The following is a 21,620-nucleotide window of genomic DNA, read 5'->3' as shown; positions in this document are numbered from 1 at the left end:
GGCATTGCAGCCAGAGTATAATGAGATGGATCAAGAAGCCATAATGGGCGATTACACACAGCACAGCCTCATCTCATCCCAATGTGCATTGGGGGACAATGAGGGAGAGGAGAAGGAGGAAGAACAGGAGCTGGTATCATGCAATGTAGACGGTAGTACCTGTACAACTGTCATACAGTCGGTTCAGCGTGGGTGACCTGAGGACAGGGGGGAGGAGGAGGAGGAGGAGGAGGAGAGCATGGTCAGTCGTCATCTTGGTGAGGACACGGAAGTCTTGCCCGTTACCAGTCTGGCACGCATGGCTGACTTTATGTTACGCTGCCTTAACCGTGACCCTCACGTTGTCAAAATGTTTGGTGACAGTCATTACTGGTTGGTGACACTTTTAGACCCCCGCTACAAGGAGAACTTTCACTCTCTTATTCCTGAGGTGGAGAGGTCTACAAAAATGTGGCAGTACCAGAAGGCCCTTGCTGCAGAACTGTTAAAAAAATTACCATCTGAACACGCTAGCGGCAGAGGTCACAGTTTGTTGACCAACCAAGGCGTACTGGCGAGAGAGACGCAACTCCAATCCAGCAGAGGCAGGGGAACACTGTCAACATTCTGGGACAGTTTTCTGAGACCCGCCCAGCTTATAGGCCCTGAGGCGCGGGGTACTCTCACAAGGAGTGGAAAGTTTCAAAAGATGGTGAGGGAGTACCTTGCCGACCGTACCAGCGTCCTCCGTGATTCCTCTGTGCCTTTTAATTATTGGGTATCCAAGCTGGACACTTGGAATGAACTCGCTCTGTACGCCTTGCAGGTCCTGGCCTGCCCTGCCGCTAGCGTGTTATCGGAGCGTGTTTTTAGTGCCGCTGGTGGAATTATAACTGATAAGCACACTCGCCTGTCAACTGACAATGCTGACAAGCTGACCCTTATCAAAATGAACAAGGGCTGGATTGGGCCAGCCTTCTCATCACCACCAAATTACAGCAGAGTAACATAAAGTCAAATCCACTGTGTTATTTCGGGAGGTGTATTCACATGCACCGCTTCACATCCACACATGGGTATACGCTTCCTCATTTCGGCTGTTTTATGTTCTTCTCCTTATCCTCAGCCTCCACCACCACTATACTACCATTGTGACTGTTGTCCGTGTTGCCAGCATTGCAAGTTCTTCTGTCCTAATTTTTGGCAGCTTTTGCTAGGAAGGCATAGGCAAAGACTATGGGAGACCCACTCCCCAATAATGGGAATAATGTTTTTAATATGCTGTACTGCATGGCTCTTGTAAGGGGCATGAAAACCGTCTTGTTAAGCTACTGCGACCTCCACCACTTTTCCAAGGGGCATTAAAACAGTCTTGTTAAGCTACTGCTTCCAACGGGCATTGCATTTCCTCCTAATTTTAGTCAGCTTTTGCTTTTCAATGCATAGGCGAACACTAAGGGAGACCCACTCCCCAATAATGGGTAGAAGGTTTTTAGTATGCTGTAATCCCCGTCTGTTTCAAGGGGCATTGCAGTTCCTCATAATTTTTGGAAAGCCTTCCATTCACTGCTTAGGTCAACAGTGCACAGGAGACCCAGTTGCTATAAATGGAAAAAACGGTTTAGTTAAGGCCCTCTGACCTCCATGTCACTTCCAAGGGGCATTGGAGTGCCTCGAAATTTTTGGTAGGCATTGCATTCACTGCATGCCCTATAACTGTGTAGCCAAACCGCTCCTTTTGGTACAGAAACATATCCTACAAGACATGTGTGGTTGACTGGCCTGATATTGATGTGAATGGTCCCTGTTCCTCCTGCTCTTTGTCCTTTGCCACCACCTCATCCATCATTCATCACCTGAAGTTTAGTTTTAACGGGAGTCATAGAACTGGGATAGTAGCAGGAAAACATCCAGCAATCCTCCTAGGAGGTAGGATATGTGCCAAAACGCTGACCACCTCAGGCCTAGCCGCTACTACATACATGTGCTTGCATTCCAAGAAAACAAAGCAGACGCTAACTTCTATCATCATCATCATGCTCCTCACCTTGGCACTCTCAACTCCCCTGATGGAGAAGTCAAGGCCCTTCGGAGGAGTCTGGTTCTCTGGTGGGCTCGTCCAATGCTTCCGTAAAGCAGGCCAGGCTAAGAAAAGTGTGGGGGAAGTTCCCAGGAGAAATAGGGGCAGCTGGGGACTGTTTATGGACACCCGGCCGCCCCCAGGCGGCTGGGGACCGTGTGTGGACACCCGGCCGTGGGGCGGCTGGGGACTGAGTATGAACACCCGGCCGCCGGGCGGCTGGAGACTGAGTATGGATACCTCACTGCCGAAGCAGCCATGAGGCAGTGGCCAGCTTCGGCCTCCTCCAAACTAAAAGGCCTCATTTCAAGTGCAAGCTAGCAGTATGGTATTGAAGCCTGGGGGTGGGTGGGTTGCAGGTTGCACACTTACGCTTGCATTCCAAGAAAACAAAGAAGATGCTAACTTCTATCATCATCATCATGCTCCTCACCTTGGCACTATCAACTCCCCTGATGGAGAAGCCAGGGCCCACTGGAGGAGTCTGGGGGTGGGTGGGTGGCAGGCTGCCTACTTACGCTTGCATTGCAAGGAATGGGGGAGGTACAATTGAACACTGCCCTGGGACAAGGACTTGCACGGGGATAATTGCAAGTCTGCATCTTCTGATGCGGCAAGGATCACTTCTGATGGGCACACTTTTAGGCAGTGACCTGGGTGTCAGAGATGCTTCCAGGGGTCTTCCCCATGCTGTTCCCATGTCTTTTCAGCACTGTATGCATGTGTCACACAGCACATGGCCAGATAAGGTTGTAAAATGTTAAAATGACATTTCCCGGTGAATGCATTTGTCACGATTGAAAGCAATACAAAAGTGCAAAAACGCATAAAAAATGCTACTTGTGAACATAGCCCAAGGTGTGGAGGAGTATTTTTGTTTTTGGTTATTTATTTTACCTTATACACAAGTCTTTACCCTGGAAAGGAAGTTCCTTAACATATTTCACAGGAAAACCGTTACAGTTTCGTTTTTGAACGTTTTATTATGAGCCCTTAACAGTGGCTTAATACCTCTGACCACGTTGTTGACAGCAGTGACCTGGGGGTCAGAAATGCTTCCTAGGGCGATCCCCATGCTGTCCCCATGTCATTTGAGCACTGTCACTATCGTTTTGGGCACTTTTTAGGCTTTCTACAGACTGCCGGGGGTGCCGCCGCAAAAATGCTCGGGTCTCCCATAGACTAACATTGGGCTCGGTGCTCGGTGAGCTTGGCCCGAGCTTCGAGCACCCGAGCATTTTAGTGCTCGCTCAACACTACCAGTTACCCCTTCAGATGATCTTGTTTGGAGTGTTCCTTTCCCACTTTTTTAATTGTTTTTATTAAATGGGCATAATAAAATTAATTTTTCTTTCTCCACAACACAGGCCTACTTGGCCCCTCAAAGTCTAACTTGTAAGAGGGGCATTAAGAGTATAGTTTTTCAACAATTTATATGTGTCTAGGTAATAACTTACATCAAACCCCAAAACAACTGGACTTAAAAATTTAACACAGACATACAGTAAGTAAATTTCAGTTAGTAAGGGAAAGTGAAATGAAGAAGTAAAAAAAAGAGGGATGGAGGGAAACCATATTGAGTTGTTGAGTTAACGGTCTTCATACAGATCTTTATAACTTTCATAGACCTGAATAGGAGTTATATGAAAATAAAATAACTTGAAGTAGCAAGATGTAGCCATGGAGGTAAAGACAGAGAGAAAATTACTTATCGATATTAGTAAAATAATCCAAATCACTTACAATTTTTAACTGTAAATTAAATTGTAATGATAGATACCATTAAATACTGTGGGTACAAGTTGAAGTTGTAACTTTAATATAGGACTAATAATACAGAAAGTCCTTACCTGATGGAAACTATTACACTATTGTTCAGCTTAAGTTCTCTAAGGTTTGGCATGTGTGTACCTGTGTTAATAAGAGGAAATATGTAAGTGATTTATGGTACATAGTAAAAGCCATATTCTCTGCATGATACTGCTCTTTTCTGTTGCCCAGATCATGCAAGGTGTCCTGACAGAGGTCAGCAATGAGATGTGGCTAGGGCTCTGTTTTCTAGAAAATTCAGTCCTTTACACTTGATGTAATTCCTTCCCATAATAATGTTTTATAATACATAGTCAGTATCACAGTACAAAGAGTAGCTATACCTTTACTCTCAAGCAGGAGTTTAATAAGAGGTTCTTGAGTAAGGATCTCTAAGCCCTGAAGGTGCTTGAACCAGGCGAAACGTTACAGTGAATCTAATGTCAATTTTTTAACAGATGCAATTTAATAGACAGGGTAAATATTTTATATCGGATTAGTTTATTGTCTGCAGCAGCAGGTTAAATACAATTTAATTAATTTACATTAATGGTGCTATTTAAAGGAGTTTTAGAGATATTTAAATTTATAGGGATTTATTATCTTCCTTAATGGAATGCAGGGCTGTCGTCTACCTCGCCACGTTTCCTGGCCATAAGTGTAGGGGTTGAACATTGAAGCAACAATGTACTGGCAGATAGAGCTAGCGCTGAGCTGATTATATGGTTGTAATAACAAAGGAAACACCTGCAACACACATGTAAATAGCCCAGTAATCTACAAAATTGTGTTGATGTGTAAATAGGGATAGTTTTTCCAATATATTTTTTACATATACAGAGTAATAAAACCAGGAGTTAAGGTTACTGATATGGATTTATTTTGACCGGATTTTGGTCCGGGATTTAGGAGGGACCAAAAGAGCCTGGGTGGGAGAGGTCGCCCCATACTCCGTGTCTTACAAGTCTAATATCAGGCAGCTGGGTTAGCTCAGCATAATGAGTTGTGTTGGAACTAAACAGAGGTGTGTTTGTTGATAAAAGTGTTTAAATCAACTTGACCTGCTACTGCCAGCTATACCAAGATTAGTGAGACTGCTACATTTACTTTGCTGTATTGTGCTAAAGAAAGGACTGTTTATGTTATTCATTTGGGCTGAAGAAAGGCTGTTTTCACTTTGGAGTTATAAGGTTTATGAAGGACAATAAACTTTATTCTGTTTTGATATAAAAAAAAACCTGCGCCTGTGTGTATCCACAAGCTACCAGAGAGCTGAAAGCCCTACAACAGATACATAGAATTGCAGAATAGACGCAGATGTCTTCCCTGCCTGTCCTTTAAAAAAATATAATTTTGAACTAGCAACTGGCCATGAAAGATTCTTTTACATAGAGCTAAAAATTTCATCTTCCTTTATAATTTTACCAATTTTACAATTACTGGAACCTGGCTACTAATGGAGCCAGAGCCTAAACTTCTCTGTCTTCCTGCAAAAAAACAACCATCATGACGTTTCTATACTACAATGACGCGATTTATCCAGTGATATTTCCAGTATAACAGTTTTATTTTACCAACTATGATGAAAATGATCCTCCTGGGAGGGTAATTGCATGATTTCTTTTCTCTGTTTAACTTTATGAAAAACAGGTCTGACATCTGATGTAAGTTGCCTATACAGCATTGCTAGTAGCTGAAATCTGACTTTTCAGAATGGGCCTGCTTTCACACGGTCGTATTTTGGTCCCAAGAGAGTCTATATTAACAGTAGCCACATACATAAGAAAGTGCCTACATCATGCCTATGCCCTAGAGCCTGAGGGGTCCCAAAGGTAAAGGAGATCAATATAAATGACTGTCACAGTTGGGGGCCCAATTACAGATTTTGCTTTGCGACCCACATGTTACTCCTCCAGCCTATATTATACCAGCTGTGCATATAAGGCAGTACATAGTTAGACTAATGTATCAGTTTAAAAGGTTTTTCCCAAATTACAAGTTATACCTTATCTATAGGAAAGGCGATAACTGGCTGATCACTGGGAGTCCGACTACTGGGGTAGAAATCCAGAGAATGGGACTCTGGAAATATGAGAGCAGGTCTCTGCGGCCCCGTCTTGAATGGAGTGATCAATTCTGCTCCATTCATTGTCAATGGAACTGTCAGAGAAAGCCAAGAAGATTTCTCCTCAATTATCATCATTCCCATTGACAATGGATAAAATGGAGGCCAAGTATGTGCAGGTCTGCTTCATTCAAGATGGAGTTGTAGAGAGCCCCGGTCTTAGAATGTCTGACGGTTGGATGAACGATCAGCAAGTTATCCTCTAACTTTTGTATAGGGAATAACTTGCCATTTTAAGAAACAAAACTCTCTAAGAGTTAGATGTACACTGCACAGCACATAGGGCCACCTGTTTGACCCCCTCACCTAAAAAGTATCCCTCACCAAAATTCCCCAAGGTGCGTTCCCTCGTGTCCACACACATTTGAAGTGTTGTAACATCTTGCAGATTATCTTCCCCGGTAAGTGCTTTCTGTGGGGGAAAAAAAATTAAGTCATACAATATTAAAGTCAGGGGATAAAGTATAGATTCATATAGTTTGTAAATGTATTTAACAGTGAACCCATACCAGTCTTGTGGGTGAGAGATATTCATCAACGAGGGTTTCATATTCTTCCCTGTTTACAGGATTTGGATTCAGCAATCCTTGCCATCCCAAATCAAGGACCCTCACACTGGGAGTACCTGGGCGTCTCTGAAAACTCTGTTCCATGGTTTACCTGCAAGGAGTGGCAATAATAATAATGATAATGTTTTTTATTCTAATTATTTAGATGACAGAATCAATTTTTGCATAATTTTCCATATAACCATACAACAGTATCATAAAAGCAAGCTGAAAGGTAAAGTTTCACATTGTAGCCACTTAATACCGGGGCTGTGGAGTCGGAGTCGTGGAGTCGGAGCCTATTTTGGTGGAGTCGGTATAAAATGGACCAACTCCGACTCCTAAAGTATATAATAAATTGGGTACAGTAGTTCAATGCAGTCTGTGGGGAATATTTTTTAATAAGAATTTGGGAAAGTTATGAAATGTCCTATAAATGTCTGTCCTATTCCTGATCTAAGGGTCTAGACTTTTAGCTGAGATGAATCTATACTACAGTAAATTTATGACTTAAACATGAGCCATGTATGAGGGAGTCGGAGTCGTGGAGTCGGAGTCATGGAAATTGAGGAGTCGGAGTCGAAGACGGAGGTTTGGCTTACCGACTCCACAGTCCTGCTTAATACCATATTTTAGGAAATTTTTTATCATATTAGTTTTAAATTTTTTTTTTAACTATAGAATTTTATTATTATATTCCTTATGTTTGAAAACAGGGATAGTAAAATGGTTTGAATTTTTTAAAAAAAAGTCACTCATGTTCAATTTATTACTTATGGGTACTTATCCAGAGAAAGCCAAAAAAAACTCTTGTGTTTGGAGCTTGTGCAGAGTCCCTATGGTGTACTATGGGACTATTGGCAACTGATGGGACGTGGTACAAATTAAGGCCCCAAGACTGGCATCTTGCATGGCAATTTTAATGAAGTGTGTGCCGGAATAAGATGAGCTCCTCTTAATAAATGTGTTGTTTTTAAGGCGCCCAGCGCTACCATAAAAAAACTACTTCAATCAGCAATTGGAGTATATTTCTGTTGGAAATGCACTTTTATGGTGAAAATTATGAAGAATTTGTCAGCTGTGCTCACAAGTCACACCCCTCCTGCTAATCTCCGACCACTTTTCAAAAAGTCAGCGTAGTTGACCGGAGGTGCGGTAAAAACAAGAAACCGCAATAAATTGTGACGCTGCGCAAAAATGTTGCGCCATTTCGGTCAGTTCTGGTGAAAACTTATTGATGAATCGGGGCCTTAATATTTATAACATATATGTATACTGTGTACAAAGATACAGTACATGATGAGTCATTTTGATTTTCAGTTTTGAAGCCTAAACTAGCAGTGGATTCTAAAAAAGATAGCAGTAGATTTTGTCATGCATACTTTACATCACTTTACAATCCATCCCTGACATTGGCTTAAAGGGAATCTGTCTTTAAGATCAACCCCTCCAAACCACATATAAGGAGATGCATGTCTTTAAAATGTAAATCCATCAACACCTTTACATCTTTTATCTGTTGCTGCGTTCCTGAGAAATTAATGCCTCAATTGAATATGAATTAAAACACTAAGTGTTCTGGGCTTGACAGAGCCCTTCCCAAGTCTTTGCCTTGTAATGTTGTTTGTCTGTCCAGCATCAACCTCTTTAGTTTGTTTGATAGCCCACAGTACAATGCCTCATTTGCATATGAATGAAAATGCTAATTACTAGGGAATACAGCAACAGAGAGAAGATGTAAAGGTGTTGATGGATTTACATTTCAAAGACCTGCATCCTCTCCCCATATATGAGGTTTGGGGAGCAGTGGGGGTTGATCTTACAGACTGACTCTTTTTAAAACATGGTGGCTCAGTGGTTAACACTGTTGCTTTGCAGCGCTGGGGCCCTAGGTTCAAATCCTACCAAGGACAACATCTGCAAGGAGTTTGCATGTTCTCCCCGTGTTAGCATGGGTTTCCTCTGGGTTCTCAGGTTTAATCCCACACTCCAAAGACAGACTGATAAGGAATTTATATTGTGAGTCCCAATGGGGACAGTGATGATAATGTCTGTAAAGTGCTGCAGAATATGATGGTGCTATATAAGCAAAGCATAATAAGAATAAAAACTAAATCAAAACAGCAGATGTAAATGTACCTTCAAGGGTGCCAACTTGTAAATGAGCAATATCTGTCAAACCAATGGATAAAGGTTGAACAGGGGAGAATAAGCCTTTCAATTAATATTTGTCATTAATACATAGTTCATTCACTCACCTTTCAAGGAAGGATAGTAGGTTACATTTCTTTTAAAAATTCAGACCACTGAAAAAAAAAGAGATGACAATTTTATATAATTTATATATAATTGGTAGCATTTACATAGAACAGAACAAACAACATCAAGAACCAAAATAGCACTGCTGCAGCTAAACAACGGTTGTTATCTAAATATCCTGGAAGACTTATCTAGATATTGAGAGGCTTGGTTTGGGTTGCCTGGTTACAGTTCCTGTCGAAGTTGAAATTTTGGGTTGTCAGCTTGTCTTTTCCTCACACATTGGTATAACTAAGATATAGCTGAGAACAAATCTTAACATCTTGACAGCTCAGGTGATTATGTTTCCTTTTTATTTATTTTTTTAGGAAATGGCATTTTAAGTAGTTTTCTGAAGTTCTGTTAATATCATTTGTTGCCTGTATGTCAATGTTACTTTATATGAAAGTTTATAATGAGGTGAAACATAGAAGAAAGCCTCTTACTAGCCGCAATGGACAACACATTTTAAAAATCATTATACATTTTTTTAAATTTCATTGGAAACTCTCAGAAAGGCACATTTCACCAAATTTTTCATGTTAAACTGGACACAATTTAATAGTGGATGCAGAGCAGAATAAAACATTTTTTTTTTATATTTTGCCTCACTGCTGCAGAGATATTAGAAATCAAAGTATTTAGCTCCTAATGAGTTAATTTTTTCATTAAGTCCAAATGGGTGTTGTCAGATAGTTTTCACCGGGGTGTGTACTTCTTCCTCCTGTATAACATTGACCAATCATAAGCAGGCAGCAACACAGCAGAAAAAGAACATGCCCCTACAATAGCTCAGAGTAGGTTTCTCAGTGCTTGAGATAATGACAGACAACCCTGATCTCCTAGTGCATGATTAGAAAGTACTGGGAGTAAAGCACAGATGACTAACATCTTTCAGATAAGGTCCCAGCAGTCCAAGTGGGGAAGGGCAGCACAAATGAGTTTAACTGTGTCACATTACAAAGCCTTCTGTCAGCTCTTTTCCTCTTACAGCACTGTCCCCTCTACTGTACTGCCCCTCACCCCACTCTGCTTGTCCAGAGCTGAGAGCTTAAAGGTGTGAGTAACCACAGTTATGTTTGTTGTGCTCACAGCTACTTGTGCAGTGACATCAAGTTGTCTGCAGTGAGTACACATGGCTGTCATTATATATCTCACACAGGAGTATCCTGTCAGTCCTGGGCTACTCCTGTGTGAGATGCAATGACAACCTGCTCTGCTCTCACTGCAGAGCGAGTACAAGTTACTGTGAGAACAAAAGACATAAGTGCGATTACTGACAAAAATTAATAAATTAGAAATTTTTTTTTCTAATCCTGAACTATACTTTTCCATTTAGATCAATGGTATATATTAAAACTAAATTCATACTAAGTCACCTGAAAGTGTATGGCCATTATAACAATATACAGTGAAGTTTGCATACTTGGGTGAGATACAGTATGATTCATGGAAAAGATGGTTACCACATCAAATTTAAAGGCTATCTACAATTACACAATTTTTTTTTATTTTTTTTCCTTAAAAATAAAGTCAAGAAACTTTCTAAATAATTTTCATTAAAAATGTTCAACCATCAAAGTCCTTTATCTAGATGAGTAATCTGTAAAAATGTTTCAAATTCATCTGAGGAGCTCCTTACCAGTCTCTGATCCCTCCTGCCCTCCCTTCTTTCAGTGTTATTGATAGCAGGATGGAGGGAATAGGGCTGTACAGAGATCTGCATTGGGCATTGGAGAGAGTAAAGAAAGTATCTAAAGCTTAATGGAGAGGAGAGAAAACAGGTTTCAAGTGGAAAAACACATGTAGACGTAATAAGTGCAGTTCTGAAGCTGTGTTGATACATTACATCAAGTGAAGACAGTAGTACCCTGAATACACACAGATCTCACATTCAGCTTATATTAAAAGGAGGGACACTCTACCAAGAAAAAATCTGATACTTGGATCAGGCTGCAAACTGCATATCAGAGAGTCTGCAAGTTAATAAAGATTGCAGACTGAAGCATGATCATGAACAGATGATTGTTGGTACAGAAGTGAACACTGCCCTGGTCTGGCTGACATAAAGGAGGACGGTAGTTCAAATGTTTTTGCTCATCTCTAGTTACTGCCTAGCTGTTATACACCTGTCCGTGGCTCTGTTTCATTCCCCTTGGTCCTTTTCTCCTTTGCTGTGCTCTGCGTCGGGTTTTGCAGGTTTCCCGGAGTGGATCAATGACAATTTCCCTAGACCAATTTAAGGCCCATTTAGACACAAACCTGTGTCTTGGGATTGAGACTCTAGTGTTCCATGTTTGGTTTGCTCCATTACCTGTGCTTTGCTGTGTTTTCTACTTGCATTCATCTCTGATTGGCTCCACTTTATCTGTCCTTCAGCTCCTGAGATTCTTGTGTGTGCCGAGGCCCCGCTGCCCATGTACCTTCCTGCTTGCTGCATCAAAGCCCAGGATCCTTGTGCCTACCCGTTCCTAAGACTTAGAGGATCCACCTCACCTGGTGAGCCTAACACTCTCCACAGGAGATTGTGTGAATTCTACAGCTGGGAGGGCGAGTTGAAAAGTGCAGCATGGTCCAAGCTACTCCATACAAGTCTATTACACTGAAGATACTAAAAGATAACTAAGTGACGCTCTGGGCTCAGCAATCTTGGTCTTTGTCGCAGCCTGGCACACTAATCAGTTTCCCCTCTCTGTGCTCTTGCTACCAGGGAAGAACAGGGGGCACAAGTACTTGGTTTGCTGACTACGGAGGCCCCAGAGATACCCCACACCGATCACCTATCCAGTGGATAGGTTATATCTTATTTGGACTGGAATACCCCTTTAATGTATTAATTTGGCCTCAAAATCCCCAGATCTCAATCTTTGTGCTGGAAAAACAAATTTGATCCATTCAGACCCCACCTCGGAGGACTTACAGGATCTGCTGCTAATAACTAGGTGCCAGGTCTTGGGGAGTCCATGCTTCAACAAGGTAGAGCTGATTTTGTTACATTAAAGGTGTTGTTAGGCTTTAGGCTACAAGTCTGCAGTCACTCTATGTGACTTTAGACTTATGAATCCTTACATCGCGCACACTGAAAGCTGTGAGGATTCTCCTGTGCCAGCGCCAGGTGCATAACCGCGAGTATGTGATTTGCATACATACGGTCACATGCTGATGTCACGCACAGTGTGGGAAAGACTAAGTGCAGCACGAAGGGATGAGGAGAAGGAAACCCAGAAACTAGGGCAAGGGGGAGTGGAGACCCCTAGGAAGATCTAATAACACCCTGCCTACCCTACCGTCCCTATATTGGTTCCACATCAATCGCCGAGCAGGAAACCTAAGCCCTGAATATCCCTATAGCTAGGCCCTAAATAGGGAGGGGGGTGAGCACTGGTCAGTTCCCACTAGAAACTAAAGACAACAAGGGAGACAAACAAAGGGGGAAAACTTAGCTTGAGCAGACACCAGAGAGATAACACCAAACGTCCTCCAAGGGCACCAGAGAGGAAGCTAGCTGACTGCTATAGCTCCAAGCCTTCACAAGGGAAAATGAGAAGATCACCGGCGACTCCCTGAAGCAGACTGAGAGTTTATAAACACCCAGACCAGGGTGTGTCAATCAGAGCAAGAGGGAGGTTACCGCTGGGTCCAAAAGTCAGAAGGATTAAGAAGGTGTCTGCAATGCCAGACGCAGAGACCTTCTGCAGCCAGATGCAGAGCGACTGTCTGTTACCTCTGACACCCGTGACAGCCAACTAGACATGCGCGGCCTCCCTCAATGCAAGTGTATTAAGCGAGGCTGAACACAGTCTAGTCAGAATATGGACAGAAGTAGGCAAATCGCATGCTTGAGGTCACAAAACCGACCACTCCCAGCACCAGACAATCCTTAAAGTGTGCAGTGTGCACAATGTAAGGATTCACAAGTGTGCAGTCAGAGTAACTGCAGACTTGTATTCTTAGGCCGGACGGCCCCTTTAAGTAAAATGGCTGTAGATGATTTGTATTGCTTGTGAAACATTTTGAGGCATCATCAGTGAGATACATCAACACTGTCAGAGAGTCATCTGCATCTGACCCTTTTTGTAGCCAGTCTTCTCATCAGAAATTACTGCATTATGGTATACTAAAGTGCTTAACCATGCAGAAGACAATAAATTACATTAAGAAATGAGCGGCTAGTTTTGTGCTTCCCATTATCCAGTTTGCAGCAAAGCCAGTTCCTGCACCTTTGTCTTGCAGCCCATTTAAACAGTTAAATGGATGTGTCAGCTATGACCTCATTTATTGATGCTGCAGTAAATGTCATGGTTGCAGGATTGCACTCTTTAGTCAACGCTGGGAATCCGAAACTGGTGCCAAATATTTATCTAATATATTCACTTTCAATTTGTGACTACATCTACAAAGTCAAACAATTACTTCATGCTTTGAGCTTCTAGATAAAGCAGCTCTTGACTATCTGTCCACACATTACGGGAATGCATCGCAATCTCACTCCTTGCATTCAGTAAACACTTCTGTATGATCGCAACTAAAAATGGATATGTATTAAGGCAGCATGCCTCACCCTTATAGATTAAGGGTGTAAAGGTCTATTTACACTACATGATTATCGGGAATGAATGTTCTTTGGAACACTCATATCCCAATACCTGGACAATGGAAACAGGCCACCAACCACCCAATGGCTCGTTCGTTGGGTGAAATGACTTTTGTGCTTGCTTAAAACTCATCGATCTCGGCAGCACTTTGTCCTGTGTAAACAGTAAACGTGCTGCTGAATACAAGGACACACTTTGAGCACTGAAAGATCCATTTTCCTTCTGTGTCCATCGGAAGGGCGGCTGACCATTCTAAACAGGATATTATGCGACCAATATCCGGCAAATATAGCCAATTGGTGGTCATGTAATGGCCTCAGGTCGTCTAATGTAAATGCACCCTAGAATACACCTTCTTAATTTTGCACTAAAGATAAGGTCTCTAATACTGAAAATATATTGCATGGTGCCCTTCTATTGTCCCTTACAATTCCCTCAAGACTTCAAGGGGTTTTGTCAATAGGATAGGTGAGAACTTATTGATCGGTGGGATCATCACTGATCGGAAGAAGGCACTTGTATCCCCAATAGAATGGAGCAGTGCACATTCCCATGCATCTCTCCATTCATTCCCTATGGGCGCTGAATTCTTTTTTTGCCGTTAGACCCACAGAGAATGAATTGAGCAGCTGTGGGGCATGCGCACTGCTGCTCCATTCTACGGGAATGAAAGTTCTGCCAATCAATGCTGGATCCCTCCGATATCCCAACGATAGAAGATGACTTCTCTTCACTGGACAGTTCCTTTAAAGAAAAATGTCACTTTGCATTATTTCCCTGCTTGTGCCGACTGGAAGATAAGAAACCAGACAGGTAAAGTGGTGGATGTAGAGTAACTGCCTGGTATAACTGTATATAAATTGCTTAAAATACTGATTTATATTCTTATTAGAAGTTGCATCTGAGCATTAAATGAGTTTTCCAGGATCACAAATTTGATGCACAAACACGTGTCAATATGGGGTGATATGAGTCAGTTCCCCACCACCAAAAGGAAGGCCATCAATATTGTGATTCTGAAAAATATCTTTAGGCTACATTCCCACGATGAGCTTTTGGTGATTTTTTGATGTTGCAGATTTTCGGTGCCATTTCTGCATCCATTAAGTAAAATAGGTCACTTGCATTTTTTCATTACGTTTTTTATTGCATTTTTTTTCCCTTGTTGGTGTTTCAAGTTTTAAACACAGTTGCTTTGCTTTTGATACTTCCTAATATTTGGCTCTGACAAAACTTTATTACTACAATCATGGGCGAATTACATGCGTTTTTGATGGGTATCCGCACATGTGTTTTTAGTGTGTTAAATCCTATCCACTTTGTTGGAACTGGAAGACACTGCCTTTTTGATGCAGGGAAAATATGCAGCGTCAAAACCTCACCAAAAACTCACCGTGGGCACAGAGCCTAAAGGTGAATTCTAACTAAGGAAAGGTAACAATAATATGGCCCCGATAAATCAAGCAGTTTTTTTTCCAGTTTTCAGGCATAAAACTGCTTGAAATGTAAAAAAAAATATGTTTTTGCACAAACTGAAGTTGCACTAAAAATTTTATAACTTTTAACCCCTTTTCGACGAGGTCAGTAATAGTACGTAGCTGCGCCCTGGGCCATATGTACCAGATACGTACTATTATGGCTGATCTTTTTAATGCGGTCATGTGACCGAAGTCACGATGATCACATTAAATTTCCGGCGCCATCTTACCTTAGGGTAGATGGCGTCATCATCCCGGGGGGGTGTCGCCGCCCCCCGCTACCACGATCGCTGTGATTGGCTGTTCAATTATGAACAGCCAATCACAGCATTTCTCACTGTTTCAGCCAATCAGATTGCCTGAAACAGTGATGTGCAGCCTAGGATCAGCTCCGATCCTAGCACTGATCCTAGGCTGTAGCCTAGTAACTTCAGCCCTGGCCCCAACCCGCTCTGATCGGTGCGATCGCGGATTAGATCGATCGCACTAATCAGAGCGCTGACCACGTGGTGACCATTTTGTGACTTGTCTGTCACTGCCCCATGCCCTCCTGTGATGCTGCACAGGCCCCAGCCAGCTCTGATTTGAGTGATCGATGATGACATTGATCGCTCCGATCAGAGTGCCTGACCACAGGTGACTGGGCGGTCACAGGGCGGTGACCGGCTTGTGACCTGCCTGTCACCTCCCTGTGACCCCCAGTGATGAGTGCCCAGGCCCCAGCTGGCTCTGATTGGAGCGATCGATGATGACATAGGTCGCACTAATGAGAGTGCCCGACTGGGAGGTGACCGGGTGGTGACCGGCCTGTGACCTGGCTGTCACCACCCTATCACCCCCTGTGACCGCCTTGCTGCTCCTCACACTTGGTGAGGATTTCTACAGAGCGGTCACACTGCTGATCTAATCTGTGCTGTACCTTGTGGTGCCACAGAAGCACATGTGACACCACAAGACCTTTCTCATACCAGCTCCGGTCGCCTGTCCTCGGTGTCCTGCTCCGGTCTCCTGTCTCCTGCTGCTGTGGTAAGCTGTGGATCCTGCTCAAGAGCTTGCTGTTGATCCTGCTGCTGCTGAAAGAAGAACTGAGAAGACTTTGGTAAGTCCATCTCTCATCTCCCCTCATCCACTCCAACCCCCGTCCCTCTTTTTATTCCCACTAACCTTTTTACTTTTGTAGAGGGTGGTCGCACTGTCTGATTGTGCGCCGTGCTGGGCCTTGCAGTGCCACAGAAGCCTGTGACACCACAATTGTCACTCCTGCTGCTGCTACAGAAGACATCTTACAGAAAACATCTGACAGACGACAACTGTAAGTAGGATTTTTTGATCCCTCCTCATCCACCCCAATCCCCCTCTCCCACTTCCCCCCTTCCCGTCCCTCTTTCAGTCAACAAGTGCTGATCATTACTTGATCAGTACTTGATCGCTCGACTTTTGTCAGGTTTTTTTTCGTGCTTCCTGCAGCAGCCGAGCGCTGATCAGTGATCGCCGATCACTTATCCGCACTTGTGCGCGTGCTCGCTGTTTTACACTCCCCCCCTCCTTTGCACCACATCCGTGCGCACATCCAGCAGTCACCGAGCGTTGATCGGTGACATAGTTGACCGATCCGCACTCGTGCTCGCTGTTTGCACCACCTACGGTTTTTCCTTTTTTTTTCAGAAAAAAAAGTTCACACCAAGCACACTGACACACACACACACACTCTAAATAAAGTACTGACGCACACGCACCACATACATAACAAAAAAATGTCCCGCTCATCCCAAACTCGCTATTCAGAGGAGGAGGCATACGCTTTCCTTGCCTCCGACACTGACAGCGAGGGCGAGGATCCCACCTCCCTTTATTTTTCTGACGGCTAGTCATCGTCCTCCTCCTCTTCTTCCTCCTCCTCCTCCTCCTCTTTCTCCTCAGGTGCTGCTGAACCACCACGCAGTCGTCCCAGGAGAGAAGATGAACCAGTGCCCCCCACTACTGACCCCGTATGGACCTCGCCCCCCGAAAATTATGAGCCACTGATTCCGGATTTCGTGGCGGAATCAGGAATCAAGTTTGACACCATCAGCCTCACAGAACTAGACTTTTTCAAAGTCTTTTTCTCTGAGGATTTTGTAAACCTCATGGTGGGCCAAGCTAATATGCACGATCATTAATTTTTGGAACAAAACTCCTCTTCATCATTTTCTAACTGGTCTCCTGTAGACGCAGTAGAAATGATGACGTTTTGGGGCCTGTTCCTTCATATGGGGATCCTGAAGAAGCCACAAATTCGGCAATGCTGGAGTGTTGACGTTTTGTATAACACTCCAGTGTTCCGAATAGTCATGACCCGGACACGTTTTGAGGCCATCCGCAAGTTCTTGCATTACAACGATAATGCAAGGTGTCATGCACGCGATGACCCGAACTTTGACCGTCTTTTCAAAGTTCGGCCGGTCATCGAGCACTTCAACAACAAGTACGTCCCCCAAAGGGACATCTGAGTGGATGAGTCCTTAATCCATTTTAAGGGGCGGCTTGGATTCCGGCAGTACCTGCCCAGTAAGAGGGCCAAGTACGGAATCAAGCTGTATAAACTTTGTGAGAGTACCTCAGGATACACTCAGAAGTTTAGAGTTTCCGAAGGGAAGGATTCCCGGATTGAACCCCCTGAATGCCGATCTGTTCTGGGAGTGAGTGGGAAAATTGTGTGGGATTTGGTGCACCCACTGCTGGATAAAGGTTATCACCTCTACGTGGATAACTTTTATACCAGTGTCCCTCTCTTCAAGTGCCTCTCTGCGCAATGTACAGCCTGACAGAGGCCTCCCAAAGACACTAAATGGGCAGATGCTCAGAAGGGCTGAGAGCAGAGCCCAATGTAGCGACCACCTGCTGGTGATCAAGTACAAGGACAAGAGGGATGTCCTTTTCTTGACCACTATACATGGTGATGGCAGCACCCTCAGCACTGTACGAGGTTCCTCTACACCAGGGGTCTCAAACACGTGGCCCAAGGGCCGCATGCGGCCCCTGAGGGTGCTTAATGCGGCCCGCAGGCACCAGAGCCCCCATAATTGTTGCGGCCTGGTCCTGAGGGCCGCCAAAGTCCTTGATTCTTTTCAGTTGAATGTTCTACAAGTTAGAGATTAGCATGGGCCATTTCTGCAAGATGGGGACCAGGATGAGGTATTACTACAAGTTAGGGACGAGAATGGGCACATTACTACAAGATGGGGACCAGGTTGGGCACATTACTACAAGATGGGGACCAGAAAAAAACAAGGAAAAAAGACGAAACCAGAGCCTTCCAAATTTGAAAATATTCTTTTAACAAATTTATTGTAGATCATCAAAAAGCATACAAAAGGGGTAAGTGCGGAAAATATGTGAAGCTTTAAAATAACCCTCCCCACATGGCAACCTCCAAAATAGATCCTATATTCCACATGATAAAAATCATTAATTTATAATCTATAGAAGCAGGAGGACCATCACTTCGGAGTAATAATAATAGATGGTGTCTCCATATACAGTACAGACCAATAGTTTGGACACACCTTTTCATTTAAAGATTTTTCTGTATTTTCATGACTTTGAAAATTGTACATTCACACTGAAGGCATCAAAACTATGAATTAACACATGTGGAATTATATACTTAACAAAAAAGTGTGAAACAACTGAAAATATGTCTTATGTTCTAGGTTCTTCAAAGTAGCCACCTTTTGCTTTGATGACTGCTTTGCACACTCTTGGCATTCTCTTGATGAGCTTCAAGAGGTAGTCACTGGAAATGGTTTTCACTTCACAGGTGTGCCCTGTCAGGTTTAATAAGTGGGATTTCTTGCCTTATAAATGGGGTTGGGACCATCAGTTGTGTTGTGTAGAAGTCAGGTGGATACACAGCTGATAGTCCTACTGAATAGACTGTTAGAATTTGTATTATGGCAAGAAAAAAGCAGCTAAGTAAAGAAAAACGAGTGGCCATCATTACTTTAAGAAATGAAGGTCAGTCAGTCCGAAAAATTGGGCAAACTTTGAAAGTGTCCCCAAGTGCAGTTGCAAAAACCATCAAGCGCTACAAAGAAACTGGCTCACATGAGGACCGCCTCAGGAAAGGAAGACCAAGAGTCAACTCTGCTTCTGAGGATAAGTTTATCCGAGTCACTAGCCTCAGAAATCGCAGCTTAACAGCAGCTCAGATTAGAGACCAGGTCACCAGGTCAATGCCACACAGAGTTCTAGCAGCAGACACATCTCTACCACAACTGTTAAGAGGAGACTTTGTGCAGCAAGCCTTCATGGTAAAATAGCTGCTAGGAAACCACTGCTAAGGACAGGCAACAAGCAGAAGAGACTTGTTTGGGCTAAAGAACACAAGGAATGGACATTAGACCAGTGGAAATCTGTGCTTTGCTCTGATGAGTCCAAATTTGAGATCTTCGGTTCCAACCACCGTGTCTTTGTGCGACGCAGAAAAGGTGAACGGATGGACTCTACATGCCTGGTTCCCAAGGTGAAGCATGGAGGAGGAGGTGTGATGGTGTGGGGGTGCTTTGCTGGTGACACTATTGGGGATTTATTCAAAATTGAAGGCATACTGAACCAGCATGGCTACCACAGCATCTTGCAGCGGCATGCTATTCCATCCGGTTTGCGTTTAGTTGGACCATCATTTATTTTTCAACAGGACAATGACCCCAACATACCTCCAGGCTGTGTAAGGGCTATTTGACCAAGAAGGAGAGTGATGGGGTGCTACGCCAGATGACCTGGCCTCCACAGCCACCAGACCTGAACCCAATCGAGATGCTTTGGGGTGAGCTGGACCTCAGAGTGAAGGCAAAAGGGCCAACAAGTGCTAAGCATCTCTGGGAACTCCTTCAAGATTGTTGGAAGACCATTTCCAGTGACTACCTCTTGAAGCTCATCAAGAGAATGCCAAGAGTGTGCAAAGCAGTCATCAAAGCAAAAGGTGGCTACTTTGAAGAACCTAGAATATAAGACATATTTTCAGTTGTTTCACACTTTTTTGTTAAGTATATAATTCCACATGTGTTAATTCATAGTTTTGATGCCTTCAGTGTGAATGTACAATTTTCAAAGTCATGAAAATACAGAAAAATCTTTAAATGAGAAGGTGTGTCCAAACTTTTGGTCTGTACTGTATGTTCATACAATAACAGGTATAACAATATTATTTAATACTAGTTTAGAACATAAGATGTCCACTGCAGTGTCCCAATACCATAAATGTATCAGCTAAATAGTTCTTGCTGCCATTCACTACCTAAAGCTATAGTGCACAAAAAACCACTGTGTACATACCAGGGATGTCAAGCGGTCACGGGGCAGTCAGGCGGTATGGGGGTCTATAAGGAGGGTGCGCACGTGGAGCAAGAAATGCCCCGACGCGCGTTTCGGTCTTCCCTTCGTCAGGGGGCACATTACTACAAGATTAGGACCAGGATGAGCACATTACTACAAGATGGGGACCAGGATGAGGCTCATTACTACAAGATTAGGAGCAGGATGAGGCTCATTACTACAAGATGGGGACCAAGATGGGCACATTACTACAAGATGGGGACCAAGATGGTGGACATTACTACAAGATGGGGACCAAGATGGGGGACATTACTACAAGATGAGGACCAGGATGAGGCAATACTACAAGACGGGGACCGGGATGGGCCATTACTACAAGATGGGGACCAGGATTGGCACATTACTACAAGATGAGAACCAGGACGGGCACATTACTACAAGATGGGAACCAGGATGGGCACATTACTACAAGATGTGGACCAGGATTGGCACATTACTACAAGATGTGGACCAGGATTGGCACATTACTACAAGATGGGGACCAGGATGGGCGCATTACTACAAGATGGGGACCAAAATGGGCACATTACTACAAGACGGGGACCAGGTTGGGCACATTAGTACAAGACGAGGACCAGGATGAGGCATTACTACAAGACAGGGACCAGGATGGGCCATTACTACAAGATGGGTACCAGCAGGGGCACATTACTACAAGATGGGGACCAGGATGGGGGACATTACTACAAGATGCGGACAAGGATGGGGGACATTACTACAAGATGGGTAAACTACTACAAGATGGGCAAATTACTATAAGAAGTTGGTCAGAATTACTATATGGTGCTAATTGTAAGAAAAAAATCACTATGTGGCCAATTAGGGGACATAGAAAGGAAATAAAAATTGTAAAAACTGTAAAATTGTAAAAACTATAAAACTGTACCATAGCCCATAAAATGAATGCCATTTAAAAGAATAAAATAAAAAAAGCCAAAAATGTTCAAAAAATGATCCAAAAGGTGTATAGAAAAAACAATATGGTATCATTAAAAATTTCATATCATCCTGCAAAGAATGCGGCCCTTCAAATTCACATTTTTTTCTATGTGCGGCCCATATACTTAGCCAAGTTTGAGACCCCTGCTCTACACAGATCGTCAAACCAGACTGTGTAGTGAGGTACAACAAGTACATAGGAGTAGTTGATCACTCTGATCAAGTCCTCCAGCCGTATAGTGCTTTGAGAAAGGCCAAGGTGTGGTACAAGAAGCTGGTCGTGCACATCGTACAGATGGCAATGCGCAACGCTTTCCTTCTGTCACGATGTGCAGGCCAGACTTCTACGCAGGGCTGTGGAGTTGGAGTCGGAGCCCATTTTGGTGGAGTTGG

General features: G+C 43.4%; 1 protein-coding gene across 5 annotated transcripts in view; it reads right to left on the bottom strand.

Annotated features, from left to right (window-relative positions):
- Positions 1 to 21,620, bottom strand: part of LRRC56 (leucine rich repeat containing 56) — a 75,626-nt gene that overhangs the window by 40,971 nt on the left and 13,035 nt on the right. For 2 of the 5 annotated variants that reach the window (XM_073658635.1, XM_073658633.1), the window contains exons 3-6: positions 8,800 to 8,847; positions 6,503 to 6,653; positions 6,300 to 6,405; positions 3,910 to 3,970 (exon numbers count right to left, since the gene is read on the bottom strand). In XM_073658635.1, the coding sequence (XP_073514736.1) occupies positions 3,910 to 3,970; positions 6,300 to 6,405; positions 6,503 to 6,646 (311 nt within the window). In that variant the 5' untranslated portion in view covers positions 6,647 to 6,653; positions 8,800 to 8,847. Of the gene's footprint in view, positions 1 to 3,909; positions 3,971 to 6,299; positions 6,406 to 6,502; positions 6,654 to 8,799; positions 8,848 to 21,620 lie in introns of those variants that run through there. The other 3 variants (XM_073658634.1, XM_073658636.1, XM_073658637.1) reach the window with 3 other exon arrangements.

Source organism: Phyllobates terribilis, unplaced genomic scaffold (genome assembly GCF_046119375.1).
Source record: "Phyllobates terribilis strain yellow unplaced genomic scaffold, ASM4611937v1 Scaffold_13__5_contigs__length_258822181, whole genome shotgun sequence".
NCBI classification, from domain to species: Eukaryota; Metazoa; Chordata; class Amphibia; order Anura; family Dendrobatidae; genus Phyllobates; species Phyllobates terribilis.
The sequence above is the reverse complement of the archived record's forward strand: the minus strand, read 5'-3'. Positions and strand labels throughout refer to the sequence as shown.